At 36.7% G+C, this 20,666-nt stretch overlaps 1 protein-coding gene across 7 annotated transcripts in view; it reads left to right on the forward strand.

Moving 5' to 3' along the window:
* The window catches only part of VPS54 (VPS54 subunit of GARP complex), a 131,591-nt gene that overhangs the window by 39,529 nt on the left and 71,396 nt on the right, over window positions 1–20,666 (forward strand). For 4 of the 7 annotated variants that reach the window (XR_009447945.1, XM_059659660.1, XM_059659658.1 and 1 more), the window contains exons 2-7: window positions 7,505–7,657; window positions 8,986–9,227; window positions 10,139–10,217; window positions 12,930–12,964; window positions 15,543–15,674; window positions 19,958–20,343. Coding sequence is in view for 6 of the 7 variants with exons in the window: in XM_059659660.1 (XP_059515643.1) it covers window positions 7,525–7,657; window positions 8,986–9,227; window positions 10,139–10,217; window positions 12,930–12,964; window positions 15,543–15,674; window positions 19,958–20,343 (1,007 nt within the window). In the remaining variant the exon portion in view is untranslated. Of the gene's footprint in view, window positions 1–7,504; window positions 7,658–8,985; window positions 9,228–10,138; window positions 10,218–12,929; window positions 12,965–15,542; window positions 15,675–19,957; window positions 20,344–20,666 lie in introns of those variants that run through there. The other 3 variants (XM_059659661.1, XM_059659662.1, XM_059659663.1) reach the window with 3 other exon arrangements.

Below are 20,666 nucleotides of genomic sequence, written 5' to 3' on the forward strand. Positions count from 1 at the left end.
CTAGTTAGTTATCTACAAAGATTAATTATAGTTTTAGGTCTTGGAGCCACTGAGTCAACGGAAGACACATTTTCTGGAGCCACTGGAGCAATTAAAGCCATTGTGCTGTCTTGGTCTCTAGGTGCAGAGGAATGTGTTTTGAAAGACCAGTAAAACCACAATCAATGGGGTATACAATCGAATAGGCTGATTTTTATATAAGTTCAGAAGATCAAAAATAACTTCTTTATTATTTTAGCAAGCAAATAATTACAGAAGCCAGAACAGCAGGGTTAAAAATTAAACAGCAGTTTTTACCAGAGATGATCACTGCCATGCTTCAATCTCTGTGTTAATACTCTGCTAAAATGTTTTGTATACATTGAAATAGCAGAGGAAAATAAAAAGACTTACTATTACCTTACCTATAATAGGCAATTTCATGCATAGTTCAGTAAATGATATGTAATTCCAGTATTCTCTGTAAGCAGTTACTATATCAGTGTAGAACAAAGGAAAGAAATTTTTGCACAGTATTGGGAAGGGGTCCTCAAACTGCGGCCCGCCGAAAACATTTATCCGGCCCGCCAGATGTTTTTGCCGCCACTGCCTGTCCTGCTTAGCAGCCGATTCGTCCCGGGCCCGCAGTGCCCATGTATGGAATGTCTGGCCCCCTGTTTAAAAAGTTTGAGGACCTCTGGTATTGGGTAATGCCTGTGGTAAATGTTTCTCTGTTTCAGCTGCCTTCTCTTTCAGCCTTTAAGGAATTCCAGTTTCAATATATGGTATTATTCTTCCACAACATTAAAATTTCATTGAAATCTATTGATTTCCCCCCTCTATATTTGAAGTTGTACAATACCATCTTCCAATAGAGTTATGGTTACGAATTTAAAACTTTTTTTCCCTCTCTGATGTCCATATTTTGCATTATTTATCTCGTTAACATTTGACCAATATGTAGTTTCTTTCCCCCAACATTATTTTGTGAAAATTCTAAGAAAAAAATGAAGGAGTAGAACATGTTGCACTTATATATACTTAAGTAAACTATTTTTAAATTTTTCATATTTGTTTTATCTGTGTATTTTTTGCCAAGTCACTTTTAAATATATTAGTATTCATGTTCTAAGTAGAAGGGCATTTTCACATAATCTCAATACCATTAATACACCTAAGTAAATTAATTAAAATTCTAAAATCTCATGTAACATCCAATCCATTTTCAAAATTTCCCTGTTGTCTCAAGAATGTATTAGAGCCATTTTTTTTTGAACCAGTCAAGGCTCACATATTGCTTTTAGTTATTGTCTCTGTATTTATTTCAATATAGAATAGGTCCCCATCTTTAAAAAATGACACTGATCTAAGCGTCCAGACCAAGTTTTCTTATATAATGTCTCATATTCTCAATTTGTTTGATTGTTTCTCAATGTTGCATTTTAACCTAACAATTCTATTTCCCTTTATTTCCTGTCAGCTGGGAGGTAGGTCTAGAGTAGTGGGTATTTAAACTTGGGTTCACAGACTCCCTGAATTCAGGGAGTCTGCAAACTTTAGGTAGGCAAAAAAAATTACATCTTTACTTTAATTCAGTGGTTTTCAAATTGGGGTGATTTTGTTCTCTCCCCTCTTTACCCCTACTCGCCAGAATTATTTGGCTTTGTCTGGAGACACTTTTGGTTGTCACAGCTCGGTGGGAGGGTGCTATTGGCATCAAGTTGGTAGAGGCCAGAGATGTATCTAAAGATCCTGTAGTGTACAGAGGGAGAGTACCAAACAGCAAGTTATCCAGCTCAAAATGTCCATAGTGCCATGGTTGAGAAATTCTGCTTAACTGGATTTTAGCAATTCCTTTTATTATGAATGTAGGAAACCCTTCGCAGAGCTGTTATCATTTCCTACAATTTTGCCACCAACAGAAATTTCAGATATTTTCATATCATATTAAATTGTTGCAAGTATCTCAATATTTATGCTCATTTATTGTTTAAAGAGATTTGCATTAATTGAGAAGCAAAAATATTACTACATTATAATGTAAAAAGACAGTGCGATAGCTATATTTTAGTATAATTGTCCATTGTAATTTTATATATTTTATTAATTATAAATATTATTCTGGGAAGGAGTCTGTGGACTTCACCAGATTGCCAAAGGAATCCCCAGGACCAAAAAGCATAACACCTGGTCTATGTTGGGCGGGCTCCCTTCTCCGTTTCCAGCATGCAGAGAGAGAGATGTGAACCGGTTCTTGAGTAGAGGCGCTGGGGATTAAGTAATGAAATAAAGATAGACAGGACACAAAAATAGAAGAGACTGGGACCAGGTATGGCGTCTGCCCTCTGATGGAGGGACAGACACAGAGAGAGCCAGCACCGGAAGTAGCTTTAATAAATACTCGAATAACAGGAAGTTACATCACATTTGGGTGGGCCTTGAGTTCCTGGTGACATCATGAGATCCACCCCATTAACACTGGGTGGGAAGATCAAACTGAGTGGCATCCTTGTCTTTTGCCTAGGACCGCCCCCAGGGTGAGGCTCTGCCTGAGCCCTGAGTTTCAGTGACATATTTAAAGGTGCCCCAGTGTTTGCTAGCAGCCCTCAACACTGGTCTAGAGACTTAATTAGATTAGGTTAAATATTTTGGTGCAAATGTCTCATAGATGATGTTTATTTTATATTGTCTTTTCATAAGCCATATAATATCGAATTGTCTATTTTTAGTAATACCAAGTTTATTGAATACCTGCTATTTGATGACCTAGTTAAGGTGGAGATATTTCCATTTTAAAGACACATTTTCCCCTTTGCATTGCTAAGTAATCTGTAGGTGATACTTTGACATCAGTAGAATTTTGTTTCTGAAAAACCTTTCACCTAATGGCTTTAGCGTATATTGATGATTTTGGGGGGTTACAAAACAATGACTTTCTAATTCAGTCATTCTTTTACATTTATTTCTGGCATTCTGTGAAAAAGAGTTTTTCTTTTCCCACCCCAACCCATCTCCTTCTACCCCCTTATCTCTTCCCTCCACTCAGGTATCACTCTGCATTCATTAATCTTTATTTATTCAATATGTTATATTCAATTGGCCCTAACTTCCTTTCTTCATAAGACTCACTTATGTAGGCAGCCCCCTAATTTTACATAATCCCTTTAAAGCTAGAGATTGTCCCTCTTTTCATAAGAATTAGGAGAGGTGTAAGAAAAAAATGGAAAATCTGCAAATGTTTCCTAATTCAGAATCTTGAATGAGTAAATAAAGTGATTCCCCTCCCCCTCCCAGATACAGAAATAACTTAAATGTTTTTCTACAAATTCCTATCTTCCCAAGTATTTCTGGCTTCCTAATATGGCACTTAGGATTTCTTTTTGCTCTAAAAACAACATGAAGGTAAGAAAAATAAATTGAAATTGTCATGTACTATTGTTGGAATCAATATTTAATTTATCTGGCATCAAGCAATGGGTGTTCGGTATAAACACATTTTCTGTGTATTTGCAACTTACCACTTAAAGTGTCAAAATGTGTTTATTTTAGCCATTTTATTTGATGAAATTAATAAAAACCTGTCTTTACCAAATGCTTAATGTACAGTATTTTATTTCATACAATGTTTCCTATTTTTTAGTTATTTCTTCTCTCCTTAATATGCAAATGCTTTTATACAGAAATAACCATACACTTAATATGTATGGATATAACTGCAGCAAGGCAATGATGCCTTTCAAACCAAGGCCCTAATTAATTTTCCCAGATATTTTCATGATAGTATTCTTTTGTCCCATGGAACTCACCAGACTGCCAAAGAAGTCCACAAAAAAGCTTGTGGCTCCTTATTGCTTAGAGAACCAACTATATAGGCTGTGGGTGTGTGTGTGTGTGTGTGTAAATATGCTTTATTTGCCGTTACTTCCCAATGTAAACATTTCACTCTAGCCACGTCAGTTTCCACACAATCTTATGATTATACCATGTCCCTTAACCTTTATTCATGCTGTTATTTGCTTTCTGTTCAGGGACCATGAGGAAGTTATTTATCTTTCTGTATTTTCTTAGTAGCTTGTTTCTGATGGTCTCAGTGAATTGTGTAATTGGAAATGTCTCCTTTGCATTAGGAGGACTCAGACAGATATGCAAGGAAGTCTGGGAAATGTAATTGTTAGTTTTCCAAAAAACGAGGGGAATTAGAATGGATGAACTTTTTGTCACTGATCCTAGCCTATGTCTCTGCTCTTTTTTTCTTACTGTTATTTTTCTACTCACCAGATTTCCTAAATTGGATTTTTAAAAAAACTTGTTAAACCACACATATCTTTGTAAACACTTAGTTTACTTATCTCCAATGTAAGGGAATTTAGACTAGGTGATCTTTAAGTTTCCTTTCAGCTATAAGCTTCTGCTTATATCCACTTATTTATTCCTTCATTAAAATATTTATTGAATACCTGCTATTTGATAGGTATGTTCAACAATATAAAATTATCCATCTATACTAATAAAAGACAAACATGCTAGTTGACTGTACCTTCACTACGCCCCAGCCACGCCCATCAGCCAATCAGAACGACTATATGCAAATTAACCCAACCAAGATGCTGGCTGGCAACCACAGAGCTGGAGCAAGCAGGAGGCTTGGTTGCCCCGGTGATGGAGGAAGCCAAGCTTCCTGCCAGGCCTGAGCCGGCTGTGGCCTCCGCTAAAGGCAACGAAGTTTCAATTATAGAAGATAAACAAATCCCAGATACCTGCTTCCAGCCAGCCTCCACTGGGAGCTTGGGTGGCTGGGGGCCATGGCCAGCCTGCAAACAGACATCAGTCCCTCACCCAGGCTGGCCAGGCACCCCAGAAGGGACCCTCACCCTGAAGGGGCTATGGCCAGCCTGCAAACAGCCCTCAGCCCCTCACCAAGGCTGGCCAAGCACCCTAGCGGGGACCCCCACCCTTAAGGGGCTGTGGTCAGCCTGCAAACAGCCTTCAGCCCCTCACCCAGGCTGGTCAGGCACCCCAGCAGGGGCCCCCATCCTGAAGGGGCTGTGGCCAGCCTGCAAACAGCCATCAGCCCCTCACCTAGGCTGGCCACACCCTCAGGGGTGAGGGTCCCTGCTGGGGGGCTTGGCCAGCCTGCAAACTGCCATTAGCCACTCACCCAGACTGGCCAGGCACCCCAGCAGGACCCCCTACCCTGAAGGGGCTGTGGCCAGCCTGCAAACAGCCATCAGCCCCTCACCCAGGCTGGCCAGGCACTCCTATATAATAAAAGGGTAATATGCAAATTGACCCTAACAGCAGAATGACTGGGAATGACTGGTCACTATGACACACTGACCACCAGGGGGCAGATGCTCAATGCAGGAGCTGCCCCCTGGTGGTCAGTGTACTCCCACAGGGGGAGCTCTGCTCAACCACAAACCAGGCTGATGGCTGCCAGTACAGCGGTGGTGGTGGGAGCCTCTCCCACTGTGAGAGTCCATGACCAGCGTGGCTTTTGCGGGTTCAAAGGCTTAGAGGAAGAGCTGACGCACAAGTGATGCATAAGAAGAAATATTATTTTTATTTTTTATTTTATTTATTTTTTAAAATATTTTTTTTGATTTTTTACAGAGAGGAAGGGAGAGGGATAGAGAGTTAGAAACATCGATCAGCTGCCTCCTGCACACTCCCTACTGGGGATGTGCCTGCAACCAAGGTACATGCCCTTGACCAGAACCGAACCTGGGATCCTTGAGTCCGCAGGTCGACTCTCTATCCACTGAGCCAAACCGGTCAGGGCAGAAATATTATTTTTAATACTGAGGGAACCAGAGAAAAACTCAACCATAGCAGTCAAGTTCTCTCTGTTGCTCCGTTCCCAGCTGCTTTTATTTGCTAGAATACACATTGCCTTTAGGAATGCAAACAGACATATCAATGGTAATGTTTAGTAAACAGTAAGATTGTCAGGTTTTGGGGGAGTTTGCTTTAGGCCATTGAGTCAGCATCAGGTAATAAAATGTAGATATTCACTCTGTTAATATCAAAAGGAGTCCTGGTCACCCTTCTGCCAGACTCCTCACATTTATATCAATTACTGTTGATCTTGGTCTCCAGCATCCCGCCTCCTCAGCAGCGCTAAGGATGTCCGACTGCAGCTTAGGCCTGCTCCCCGCTGGCAAGTGGACATCCCCTGAGGGCTCCCGGGCTGCCAGAGGGATGTCTGACTGCCAGCTTAGGCCCGATACCCCAGGGAGCTGGCCTAAGCCAGCAGGTGGTCATCCCCCGAGGGGTCCCAGACTGCGACAGGGCACAGGCCGGGCTGAGGGACCCCCCCCTCCCCCGAGTGCACAAATTTTTGTGCACCAGGCCTCTAGTTCTCTAATAATAGAATATCACATGTTTATCCAGGTTATGTACTACTTCATTTGTAATGTCTTACCTGACACTGTAGCCTATATTATGTTGCCCACAAATTCAGCATTTAACTAAAAAATGTGGACATAGGTTAACTGGTGTTTTGCTTAGTGTTTTGCTTACTTAATTTAATTGTAATCACCTTGAAGAATGATACTTTTATAGTCATTTAATATAGTGACAGCCACATAGTAATAATAAATATAATGATACTAACATTTATGAACACAAACTTTGAGGCAGACATGATTATAAATGGTTTATTTTACATGTATCCATTTCTTTGTTACAAAGTGTTTATGACAAGGGTGGGCAAACTTTTTGACTCGAGGGCCACAATGGGTTCTTAAACTGGACCGGAGGGCCGGAACAAAAGCATGGATGGAGTGTTTGTGTGAACTAATATAAATTCAAAGTAAACATCATTACATAAAAGGGTACAGTCTTTTTTTTCAATAGTTTTATTCATTTCAAACGGGCCGGATCCGGCCCGCGGGCCATAGTTTGCCCACAGCTGGTTTATGAGATGGGACCACTTTTCATCCCCATTTTTACAGATAAGGTAAAGCTTTCAAAGGTTAAGTAAATTTCCTCAAGGTTATACTACTGGTACATGAAGCAGTCACCATTTCAGCAACCCATGCACTTATCTATTTTACTGTAATGCATAATTATTATATACTTGTTGAATGAAGGGAATGTTTTTCTTTTAATTTATACTGGTTGCAGCTTTGGTGTCTATTTGCACTTTGGATTAAAGTCTAAGGATAGGTAATTTTGGGGAAGAATACTTTTTAAACAAGGACAGATAACTTGCTTTGCAAACTAAGTATATATCGAGTGACTCCCAATAGAGAATATTCAAATTGTGTACTTGGGGATTTTGAATATTGTATCTTCTTTTGAAAGAAAGTTTTTGACATGCATAATACTTATACAGGTGAAGCAAAAGTAGATTTACCGTTTTTCATATGGAAAAAGACATGCAGGTTATGATTATTACAGTCACTTTATTAACTGTATTTTGTGTACTCGGAACTATAAACCTACTTTTGCCCCACCCTGTAGATGAATTTTGATTTTTGTTAAGTGTCTTGATTATTATTTGTTTCTTATTCATTTTCAGTTGAGTGGTGATTTTATGCAATGGCTTCAAGCCACAGTTCACCAGTGCCTCAAGGAAGCAGCAGTGATGTTTTCGTTAAAAAAGAGGTAGATCCAACAAAACACATTCGACCTGTGCAGTCACTGCCAGATGTGTGTCCCAAGGAACCCACAGGTAATGCCTTTTTTTCTCCTTTGAGGATTTATATTAACTGTAAAGGAGTAGACAGATTTCGTATGCTTATCTTAAAAGAGTAAATTTTATGATGCTAAAACTAAAGAGAGATAAATAATTCGGAAGTAAGTAGATTAGGAGATTAGAATATAGTTCTTTTCATGCATTTCCATAAAAGAAGTACTTATATAAACTATTAAAAATATTTTGAAATGTATAGTTCGAAAAGCTCTTTAAACATAATATAGTCAATCCTAATTATTTGTGGTTTCCATATTTGCAAATTTGCCTACACCTTAAAACTTATTTGTAACCCCCAAATCAATATTTGTGGCATTTTTGTGGTCATTTGCAAACATGCACAGAGGAGTGAAAAATTTAAATTACCCAATGTATACGTTCCCACCTGAGGTTGAACAAGGCAACACTCTGCCTTCTTGTTTCAGCTATCATGGTGTAAAAAAATCTTTTTGTGGTCTATTTAGTGCTACTTTTTATTGCATTTTTGTGTATCTTATTGGTGATTTTGCTTTTTAAAATATTCTCAAACGTAGTGCTGAAGTGTTTTCTAGTATTCCTAAGTATAAGAAAGCTGTAATGTGCCTTATGAGGAAACTATGCATGTCATATAAGCTTCATTCAGGTATGAGTTGTAGTTCAATGTTAATGAACGAACAATATATGTTATATATTAAATATATAGTAAGTATATAAAACTATATATTAAATATATAGTAAATAATGTGTTTTTAAATAGACACATGCATATGATTCTGTATTAATCAGTTGATGAAAATGTTGTGACCACAAAGACTTGCAGGAATCTAACCTGTATTTCCACTAGGGCCAGTGTTTCAGTATTTGCTAATCAAGTGTTCAGTAGCTTTCTAGAATAGAACTACTGTGAATAACAAAAATCAACTGTATATTTTTCTTTCCTCTATGGCTAATGCTACAGCAGTATTTATGTTATCTAATTATAAGCAAAAAAAAAAAAAAAAAAGATACTGCCTGCCATAGTACAATAGAAAAAAAAGCTCTACCTATGGGAAAAAACTGGAATATTAAAGAATAGAAGATATTCAGTTGAAGGTAGAAGAGTTTTTGTGTTGAAAAAAAGATAAATTGTACAGCAAGGAAAGGAATTAATGAAAGACTTTCTTTACCATTTACCCCACACTGTGACTACAGCTCTCAAATTTTGCATAGTTGAGCTTATACAGGTTAGTTGCTTTGTATAATGTAGAATCTAAGCATTTTTATTTTTCTAGGGTATACTTTCAAACATAGAACTTATTTTACAGAGTTCTCTTATTTACTTTTTGCAGGTGATTCACACAGTTTATGTGTTGCCCCATCTCTAGTTACAGATCAACACAAATGGACTATATATCATTCCAAAGTAAATCTCCCAGCAGCATTAAATGATCCTAGATTAGCAAAAAGAGAATCTGACTTCTTCACAAAAACATGGGGATTGGACTTTGTGGACACTGAAGTCATACCTTCATTCTACCTCCCACAGATCAGCAAGGAACATTTTACAGTATATCAACAGGAAATCTCTCAGGTAACATCTAATCTTGAAGTTAGTTATAGTCAGGTCAAAAGTAATTTATAATGGATTTTTACCAGTAGTCTTTGAGGAATCTATGTTATTTTTTTGTTCATATACATTCTGTACTGGGTTGTATGTAATTCTTTGCTTAGATTTATGTAAATATATTTTTCTTGCTCTAATGATTTTTCAGGATGACATAATCCTATTAATGCTAAGATTCAACCTGAAAACCTGCCCTACCTACCAAGGAAAAAATGGTTTTATTAGACCTGTAAATCCCAGACAATTTGTGAGGTTTAAGAAATGGACTAATCTGGATTCTCATTCATTGTGGGTAGGGATGCAAAATTCACAGCCTCTTTGGAAGACAGTTCCATGCTGTCAGAACTACGATCAGAATTCTGGACACTATTAGCCCAGTGTTTTTTCTTACCACACTCCCCTTCCCATGTGTCCTATTTATGGTACCTCTGAAAAGATAACAGTGTTGTTAGTGGTTATCTAATCTGAAATTAGAATGGAATTATTTTTCTTTACTCAGAAAGTGTCAATTAATAATTATCTATCTTAGGTGTATCAGTTTTCAAATTTTCTTCCTTGCTTTTAAAAATTATTTTCTTAATTGATTTCTGTCATATAAGTAAGGATTTTTCATTTGCTTTCCCACTTCATTCCAAATTTATGGAGATTTTTACTAACTATGTGAAATGGGATGAGTATAAGTAAATAGATATTCATACATCTCAGTGATATTTAGTTTATTAAGCATACTTATTATTTGTATTTAAGTTCAGACGCTAGTGATTTAAAAATCATAGAACTAATTTTATATATTCTGTTGTGAAACATTTTGATGCTTTGAATATTTGTATTGCCACACAGCATCGATTACATTATTTATTTAATTGTCCTTTTATTAGAGAGAGAAGATTCACGCAAGATGCAAGAATATTTGTCCTCCTAAAGATACCTTTGACAGGACTCTCTTACATACTCATGGTATGAATATCTACTTGTAGATAATATGTAGATGAATATGTGAAATTTGTAGAAGAGAATAGTATTAATGAACAAAATCTTAACTTGGGGACCTTGTAGGCTGTCATACTTACAATTTTTCTTTCTAGTAAAATTTTTATAGCTTACTGTTATAATCTTTTCTAAAAGCTTTAAGAGAAAAATCTTGGGTCTGATGATAGTGTTGTCTTCAATTCAACAAATACTTAAGTAATATCTGTGTGCTTGGCACTTTGCTTGTTGCTTAAAAAATAGATGAATTAGAAATGGTCCCTGTCCTCAAGAAGCTGATGGTCTCCTGAGTAAGGTTAAATAAATAAACCAAAAAATTGCAGCACTGTATATCAGGTAATAAGTTCAGCATGGCAAGATTGTATACAGCTCCTAACTTAGCTTAGAAGGTTTCCTAGAGTTGATGATGATTGCATGTGTTTTAAACTAGCTATTGAGAAATATTTATGTGTGAAAGGCATTCCAGGAAGAAGGAATAGTTTGTATAACGCCATAGAGTCAAGAGATAAATTAGCATGTCCAAGGGACTGCAAGAGTTCAGTATGTTGGCTCTACTGGGAGCAAGAAAAGAAGCTGAAGAAAGAGGTTGGAGTCAGATTAAGAGCCTTGTATGCCATGCTAAGGAATATTTCTTAAAGCAGTATAGAGCTACAAAATCTTTTAACCAGACAAAATCAGATTTATGGTTATACATTTCACTGTGTAAACAGTTGTGGTTAATAAATTTTTGGATGATATAACTGGAGTCAAGGAGACAGTTCGAAGCTATTGCAATAATACAAGTGAGAAATCATGTGGCCCCAATTCACAGTTATAATGAAGATGGAGAGGATATTAGGCCTCTGAGCGATTGAGGCATAGGTTTTGGTGGTCAGTTAGTTGTTAGTAATGGAACAAGTTTATTCAAGGATGACTCCCTAGTTTCTTGCTTGGGCAGCTGGCTCGGTGAGGTGCAATTCAGTGAGATAGCCAATATAAGAGGAGAAATTCTGGGGGAGATAGAGGCTGGTTTAATTGCAGTTTTGCAAACATGTTTGGTATGTTAGCCAGGAGCTCAGGAAAGAGATCTGGGCAGGAGATGTAGGTATAGTAGACATTATCATAGACAATATGCTAGACAGTATCATGGTAGTTGAATCCAAGGGCATGGATGGGATCACTCAGGAAGGATGTGAATAGCGGGGAGAAAATAATTTATAATAGAACACTAAGAAGCTGTCACATTTAAGGGGCAGATAGAAAATTAGGCACTTGTGAAGGAGACTATAAAGAAGTAGAGAGATAAGAGAGTCAACCAAGAGAGAGTTCCACCTTTGATAATTTCAAAGAAGTGAGAATAATTAGTCTACACTGTGTCACAGTACTTCAGTTTACATACTGAGAAGTCTTCATGGATTAAGCAATTTAGGAGAGCTTAGGGAGAGCATTTAAACTGGAACTGTGGTTACAGAAATCTCACTATATATTAAAGTGTGAGTACAAGAGAAAGCAATGGAGACTCCCAGTGTGGATGTAACTTGAAGATTTGAGATATAGGATATTGACTACAGAGGGAATGGAGTGGAAGAATGTTTTTGCATGGCCAGGACTAGATGAGGCAAGAGAGGCATTTGCATAACCCTGAAAGTGAGTGCTTTTTAAAATTCTGCACCCAAGGTTCCCTTGCCTCAATCTAGTCTGGGCCCTATGTTTTATCTTTTTCTTTCTCTCCTCTCCCCTCTTCTTTCCTCTCCCTTCTCCTCCCCTCTCTCTCTTTCTTTTTTTAATGAAACATGTTTATATGCAGAGAGGAAAATGCTCTTAGAAGGAGAAAGAGGTTGAAGATACAGAGAGAGGCAGGGTAATTGAAGTAAGCTCACAGAAGAGGCAGGAGGGAATGGGTTACTTTTGGAAAGGAGGGTACCTTACCTGAGGTCTTATTGATGAGATGAAGGTGAAGTAGATTCAATTACAGATAATTTTTATTTCATTTTATTAATTTTAAAGAGAGCAGAAAGGAGAGAGATAGAGAGATAGAAACATCAATGAAGGAGACACATCAATTGGCTGCCTCCTACATGCCCCCCACTGGGGATCAAGCCTGCCACCCGCAACTCAGGCATGTGCTCTGACAGGGAATCCAACCAGGGACCTCTTGGTTCATGGGTCAACACTCAACTACTGAGCCACACCAGACGGGCACAGATAAATTTGTTGATGATACAAACTAAAATCTATTAGAAGAAAATTAATATATTTAAAAATATTTTTGATCAGAAGAAATTCTGGAAAGGATGGGGGATATTTTGAACAATTAAAAAACAGTATTCCTATTTTAGAATTTAATTCATTCTTAAAACTACATAGCATGCCAAACTTAATCTCACCAAAACTTGATAAGAGTAGCTAATCATTATAGACTAATTCATTGTAGACTAATGATTCTTAAAATTTATTAAGTTGTTTTATTGCTAGTATACAATTGATTAAAATTATTTGCATATATGCCATATTCAGTGCTTCGTATACTATTAGGGATACAGGAGGTGCTTAATAGATACTTGTTGAACAAAGAAACTTATGTGGTTATTTGGCTGTGACCTAGTATAGTATTGAATCTGTCAGAGTATATTTTATGGAAGTAAAATGCAAACAAGTTTAAAAAATCATGTTCTCCCTTCCCCCTCCCCCTTTTTTTAATAGATAAATCCAGGACAGATCTGGAGCAAGTACCTAAGGTAACAAAGCTTAAAAAATGAGAATACTGCTTTTTAATATTTGATCTTTAATTTTGCCTTTAAGAAGCTTTCATTTAGCTGTTTTCTGACACTTTGCCTCTTCTGTAACTTTGTTATATCTCTTTCTTCTCTTTTTCATCATCAATCTCTTCATCATCAAAACCTACAAATATGTTTAAGTCTCTCCATTCTAAAAGAAGAATTTTGTTGATCTTACTCTCCCTTCAAATTATTAAAAGACATTTCCTTTAGAAGAAGACATTTGTAGATATGTGTAATAGATGAGTTTTTTTTTGTTTTTTTTTCTGGGAAAAGAATCCATTGCATTCATCAGATTCTCAAAGGAGTCTGTGGTAATTGCTCTTTAGGGTGAGAAGAGACAGACAGATGAAGGGTAGAAACAAAAAGGAGAGGGCAGTCATTTTTAAAATTCTTTGATTCCTATAAAATAAAATTCAAACTCTTTAATTTAAGGTTCTTAATTACTCATTTCCATTCGGAGCTACATTCTTAACTTTTGCCTCCTAATCTTTACACATCTTTTACTTCAGTCAGACTCTTTCGTTGACTCCATTCTTAAACTGCTCCTGAACCCAGACAGAGACTTTCCATCATCTCCTTATATCTAATCCTTTACATTCTTTTGCTTAACTGGCAACTTTACATGAATACATTTCTCCCAACTGAAGATAATTTGCCCCTTTGCTGAATTTCCATAGCATTTTATCTAGATCCCAGCCTTCCCTTTCAAGGCATTTGTCATTCTTCCTCTTATATGATACTTATGTATATATTTTATCATATCCCTTGGACTAAAGATTGTTGAGATTAGTACCTCTGTAATATTTTATTTTTGTTTTCTCTTAGTGCCTAGCATAAGAGTTAGACAACCAGTAAATACTTATTGAATGAATCAATGCTTTCAGTAGTACTAAAGCAGTGACTAGAAAATATACTCATGTCCCTAGATTTTCCCTATCACATTCATAACAATTTTTTGCATAAAGATAAAAGGAATCAATAAATAGAATAAAATATAAAAATTTATTTTATTAATGAAGTAATTAACTTATTAAAGCATGTTTTAGGCCTTATGGGAATACAAAGAATAATAATTATAAATCCAATCTTAGAGGAACATATTCCAGGAGGATATATACATATTAAGTAAATAATTTTTGTGAAGTAGCGATAAATAAGTGTACATAGTATATTTGTGTTCAGAGATGGGGTGATTAATCTCTGTGTCATACACAGGGACATGTTTGCCCCTTTGATTGGATTGAATTCTCTAGGAAGATAGGCAAGAGCATTCTAGGCCAAAAATACATGTATAAAGATACGTAAGCATAAGAGGATATGGAAGATATTTGAATACAGCTCAAATTTAACTTGTAAATAGTGGCAAGATAAAAAGAGGTAAGTGGGTCCAAAAGTTGAAGGACTCTCAATGCCATTCTAAAAACCTTGGTCTGTGGGTCATGGGACTCTTGAGAGATTCAAACAGAGAAGTTAATTCAGTTATACTCTTGCATTTAAAGGGATATCTAACAGAAATATAGTGGATAGATCAGGGAAGGATATCATTAAGTGTCCATTTACTGCAATCCAGAGATAATGAAGGGCTGCATCGATGAAATGCTGTGGAGATAGAGGAATGAAGGGATTCAAGCAATATTTAGGAAATATAATGAATACTACTTAGTACTCAGATGGATGTGATACATAAGAGAAAAGGAGTTGGCTTTTCATAAAATTGAATTTTTTATGATTTTAAAATTTAGTGTATGTCTAAAAAACAATTTTGAAAGAAATTTTAGCAGGAGAAATTAGAAATATAAGTATAGAGAAATTGATATCTGGCATTTAAAAAACACACACACACTATCTCCCTTTGGTGTGTGCCCAGTGGGACTACAGTAGTGCATTTGATCAAGTTGTAATGGAATGATCATCTCCTTTTGCTGGGGCTGACCAGCAGCGCCCTGAATGAAGGATGAACAAATTACTCAGACACAGCTTGACTGTGAAAGAGAGGGCTTAGGGGCCCCTGGCTCTAGTGGCCAGGGCAGCCTCTATTGCCTGCTTCGTTAGGCCTTTATTGGAATTTTTATCTTTAGATGCAATCAGTAGGGTGAGTAATCTTGGAAGGAAACATGTTTACATTGTATTCTAGGCAAGGGCATCCAGGGATTAAGCATAAGGATTCCAATAAACACCCGGGGGTCTGCATATGCACAGGCTTGTTTGGAAAGGTCAAGGAATAATTAGGGGCTTCATCTTCGGTACTCCCCTAAGTCTCCCCTAAGTCGGAATTCCGATAAACAGGGCAGGCAGCCTTCCACACATCCATTGGTTAAGGCAAAAAAACATTTTTCTATCTTTCATGAGCATGTTTACCTAGATGAGATTTGTACATTTTTCTACAGATTTTATGTAAATAACATGTTATCACTTGCTTTTGCTGTTTATGCTTGAGATCCAAAATAATTATTGTTTAATGCTCTATCGTTTTAGAAGAGATAATGAATGTAAAGAAAATGTTTTTCTAATCGAGAGAAATGAATTTTTTTGATAGATTTTTATGAAACCAGATTTTGCCTTGGACGATTCTTTAACTTTTAATTCAGTTTTACCATGGTCTCATTTTAATACTGCTGGTGGAAAAGGAAATCGTGATGCAGCTTCCTCAAAGTTGCTACAAGAAAAGGTATTTTCTTTTTTACTTTTTCCATGTAGAAAATTTTATTTTAGTTAAGTGGTACTACTTGGCATGGGTTCAGATTTAGTTACTTAGTAAGCATTACTTCTTTTAATTTTATTTTGTTGTTATTGATAATTATAAGCCTTCGAATATTTACTGAAAAAGTAATAGCATTTTGATTCAGTGGAATATAAGTTGTGCTGATGAAAAAAGAAAAGCTTATTGTTTGAATGCTTATTATTTGAAACAGCAGTTGATAGAATTTCAGTCGAAAGGATAAATTAGATAACATACGTAATTATAATAGCTTTACATTTATCCCGAACAATATATTGCCAATTTTATATTCTTTATGATTTAAGACATAAAAATTCAGCTTTTCCTGAGGCACTGTTTTTCCTCATTTACATAGTAAGGGTTATTATTATTATTTTAAATATGTTTTTATTGATTTTAGAGCGAGGGGAAGGGAGAGATAGAGAGATAGAAACATCGATGAGAGAGAAACATCAATCGGCTGCCAACTTTACACCCCCTACTGGGGATGGAGCCCGCAACCTAGGCATGATATCAAACTGGTGACCTCTTAGTTCATGTTCTACACTCATCCGCTGAGCCACCCTGCCGGGCAGTAAGGATTATTTTAAAGCAAAACCATCATATCAATATTCCTAAATGTTTTTAGTTTTACAAAGCCTAGTCTTTGGCATATTATTAGTCAGCAGTTTTTAATGTTTTTGTACAATGCTCTATATTTCAGAAGCTAACATTTTGAACATCATTTTATATGTAGAACTTTAAAAATATCTTAACTCACATATCAAGAATGTAAAGACCTCTGATATCTGTGGTTTGTTTTTGTTGTTGTTGGTTTTTCCCCCCACTCAGTTTAGAGCTTTCCTAAAACTGACTGTGGTTCTTAAACTGAAAAGAAAGCATTTTGTTACTCTAGTGACATCTCTTGGCAGTATGAAAGCTTCTCCCAGGAAGATGATTCAATAAATTAGGTCCAGTCCTCAGTAACTGAAGAAAGGACTAACTCAGGGAGGATAAGAGAAGAAATGTAGGAAAAGAATCATGACTATTCCTTTTCTTACAGTTTTATTGGGATGATCACTTAGTAAATTACATGACTAATCACTTAGGTATACACCTGCAACTAATAAAATGTATGCCAACTGTAATTGAAAAATAAAAATGATTTAAAAATGAAAAAATATTTAACTTTTGCTTTGGCAACATTTTCACTTACAAAGATTTTCCTTGAGTAGGAACAGATTCATAAATCTGATGGGTTTATGGACATAGGCTCACTCCAGACCACTTTTTCACATTCCAAGTATGTATCCTGATAAAATAAAACCTTAAAAGAAAGAAACAGCAAAAGCTAATAAAAACCTCATTGATTATATAAATATTTTTAGGAATACTTTAAAAATTGTTCTCTTTAAAGACTTTTAATAAGAAACGTATTATGAAAAAATTATCCCTTTGAAAAGAGTAGGTCAATGGAATATTGATAAGTTGTTGAAATCTTTGAAATTCAAATGAATCAATTTTCTCATGCTAAATGCTTAAAGTGACTAAAGTTATGGAATTTTTTTTGCTAAGTTGCAAAATCAGATTTGTTACATTTATATTCTGACTTTTTTTCTTTCGGCTCTGTTCTTAGAATATTAATGGAAGACAGAATTCTAAGAGCAGTTTCAAACTCACTTTATGATTGACATCAGCTGTTTTATCTTGTTAGCTTTAAAGAGAGGGTATGATACAATCAGGGTCAGAGAAATTTGCTGGCCTGCAATGAGATAAGGCATTTGTAGTAGAATGTAAATTATTGCACTGCTTCCTTCATTAAGCAAGTTTTCTTAAAAAAAAAAAATAATGCCATGGGCTTAGTGATGTAGTTGATTTACATTCTAGTGAAGTTCCTTATTTTATCATGGACTTGCTAAACAGTTCACAGACTGGCAGCAGCATACAAACTGCCTTCTGAATAGCACTGTCCTAAAGGAGTTGCCCATGCTCCATTTACTGTTCTGAAAATTGATTCCATTTTAGCTTGCAATGTACATACATTTGTCCTCAATATTGCTTTTTAGGTAAATAAATGAACAGCTGTATTGAAGATGAAAAGAACAATAGCAGAAGGGTATAAATGCAAGAAACTTCAACTGTGGGAAAATTTCTTGTTTATAACCTATTTTCTCTATAATAATAAAAGTATAATATGCTAATTAGACCAGACGTCTTTCCAGATGCCCTTCTAGATGAAGCCAGGGCTACGAGGGAAGCCTGGGTACCAGGTGCCAGAGGGAAGCCGGTGCTGGCAGCCAGGGGGAAGGAGGGCCTACTCTTTTTTTTTTTTTTTTTTTAATATATTTTATTGATTGTTTTACAGAGAGGAAGGGAGAGGGATAGCGAGTTAGAAACATCGATGAGAGAGAAACATCAATTCAGCTGCCTCTTACACACCCTCTACTGGGGATGTGCCTGCAACCCAGGTACATGCCCTTGACCGGAATCGAACCTGGGACCCTTGAGTCCGCAGGCCGACACTCTATCCGCTGAGCCAAACCGGCTAGGGCAGGAAGGCCTACTCTTGCATGAATTTCATGCCATCGGGCCTCTAGTCTTACCTAATAATAGACAAACATGGTAATTGACCATACCTTCTCTATGCCTTCCATTGGCTAATCAGCGCGATATGCAAATTAACCACCGACAAAGATGGTGGTTAATTTGCATACTAGGTTCCAAGCGGTGTAGCAAAGTCTGATGGCCCAAGGCGAGCAGTGAGGCCTCACACCCTGGCACCAGGCGGAGCAGCGAGGCCTCATGGTCCCTGGATCGGCGGAGCAGTGAGGTCACACAGCCCCGGTGCCAGGCGGAGCAGCGAGGCCACAGGGCCCCAGTGCCAGGCCGAGCATAGAACCCTCACGGCCCCAGGGCCTGCCGAGCAGCGAAGCCTGACGGCTCCCGGGGTGGCTCCGGCCGGAGCCCAGCCAGAGCGAAAGCCTGGGTCCCAGGTGCGGGAGGAAAACTGGTGCCAGCAGCCAAGGGAAGGGAAGGCCTATTGCACGAATCTTTTCATGCAACAGGCCTCTAGTATTATAATAAATTACTGAAGGAGCCTTACTGAAGATATTGTGATCCTGCATGGTATTAAGGATACAGGCTAGGTGACCGAATAATCTCTTCCAGTCTTAACAGTCCTAAGTGTTGAAAGTTCATTAACCCTTTAACGCTATGAATTCTCCTGAGATGTTCAGAAATAATGCCTAAATTTTTGCTATAGGTTAAAGAACCATCAAGTGAGCAAGTGGGAGACAAATGGAAAGTCATATGCACTTAGAAAGGAAGAAAAGACAACGCAAGTTTTAGAAGTCCATATTTGAAATTAGAAAGCATTTTTAATTTTTCTAATTTTTTTTAGAGTAACAATTTCTATGTTAATCTAGGAATTCATCTTGTCAACCTTTTAAGAAGAAAATACATTGGAAATGAACTGAGTATTACAAGTTGCTAATAATTTTTGAGATGTGAAATAAGCAGCCTTGAAAAAAAAAATCCAAGTAAATTTAGTACTTTTTATAATTTGTGACTGGACCACCAATTGGTCTTTTATGAATTCTTTAGCATTTCAAGGCAGCATGGTATATTGTATAAACAACTTCAGCTTTTGAGTCAGACAGACCTGGTTTCAAATTTTAGTTTTGACACTTACTAACCATGTGACTTCAAGTATTGTAATGCCTCTGAGCCTCAGTTTTTTCATCTGTAAAGTAAGAATAATAATACCTTTATTCCAAGATTGTTAAAATTAGAAAATGATATATATAATATACCAGTGCCTGGTACATAAAAGGAGAAGGTCAATAAATATTAACTATAATCATCTTTTAGTCAGGTAAGTGATTTGTATGTTAATGATGACAATGATGTCTGGGGTTTAAGGAGCTCATGCTCTCTCAGATTTTAGAACTTCTGAAGCTAGATTATAATCTGAGATGACTGTGATGTACTTTTACTTTTTAGAAATAGGTTAGTGTTTGGAGGGCAGTAAATCACCTTCTACTCTGTTGTCTTACATTTTATTAATCTTTGGGCTATATCTTTACCTCTCTTCCATTTTGTTATATCTAATACCAAGGATCCCATAAGCAAACAGTTCACCAAAGGGGATTGAAATACATGTAGAAATCTTGTATCATTTTCAGGAAGTATTTGGACAGTCAAGGAAGGTATACTTATTATACTCCATGATTTTTTTCTCCTTCCCTCTCAAGCTGAGCCATTACCTGGATATTGTGGAAGTAAACATTGCTCACCAGATCTCTCTACGTTCAGAAGCGTTTTTTCATGCAATGACCTCTCAACACGAATTGCAGGACTACCTCAAGAAAACTTCCCAGGCTGTAAAAATGCTTCGAGATAAAATTGCACAGATTGATAAAGTAATGTGTGAAGGATCACTACACATTTTAAGACTGGCACTTAGCAGAAATAATTGTGTTAAAGTGTACAATAAACTGAAGTTAATGGCCACTGTACACCAGACTCAACCTACAGTACAGGTGTTGTTATCTGCTTCTGAATTTGTTGGAGCATTGGACTTAATAGCAACAACACAAGAGGTTTTACAGCAGGAACTTCAGGGCATTCACAGCTTCCGGTATGTCAATTAAATAAACCATTAGAAATAATGTTAGAAAATTTTATAGTATACATTTTAGTGTGTAAGGTAAGATGAAGAAATGTGAGTATGATTAAAGTTACATGGTTATTTTTTCTTCCAGATTGATCTGTTTAGTAATGTTATCATTCTGATATTTTATTCTTAGCTAAACAAACAAAACTCATAAGGATTAATATTTACAGGGACATTTGGATGAAGAAGCAAAATTACATTTTCTAGTAGATGAAATAAATGAAAGGCCAATCACAACTTTGAAACTAACGTTTTAGAAATATTGAAATATTTTTTTTGTCAAGATA

Source organism: Myotis daubentonii, chromosome 12, assembly GCF_963259705.1.
Source record: "Myotis daubentonii chromosome 12, mMyoDau2.1, whole genome shotgun sequence".
Classification (NCBI taxonomy): Eukaryota; Metazoa; Chordata; class Mammalia; order Chiroptera; family Vespertilionidae; genus Myotis; species Myotis daubentonii.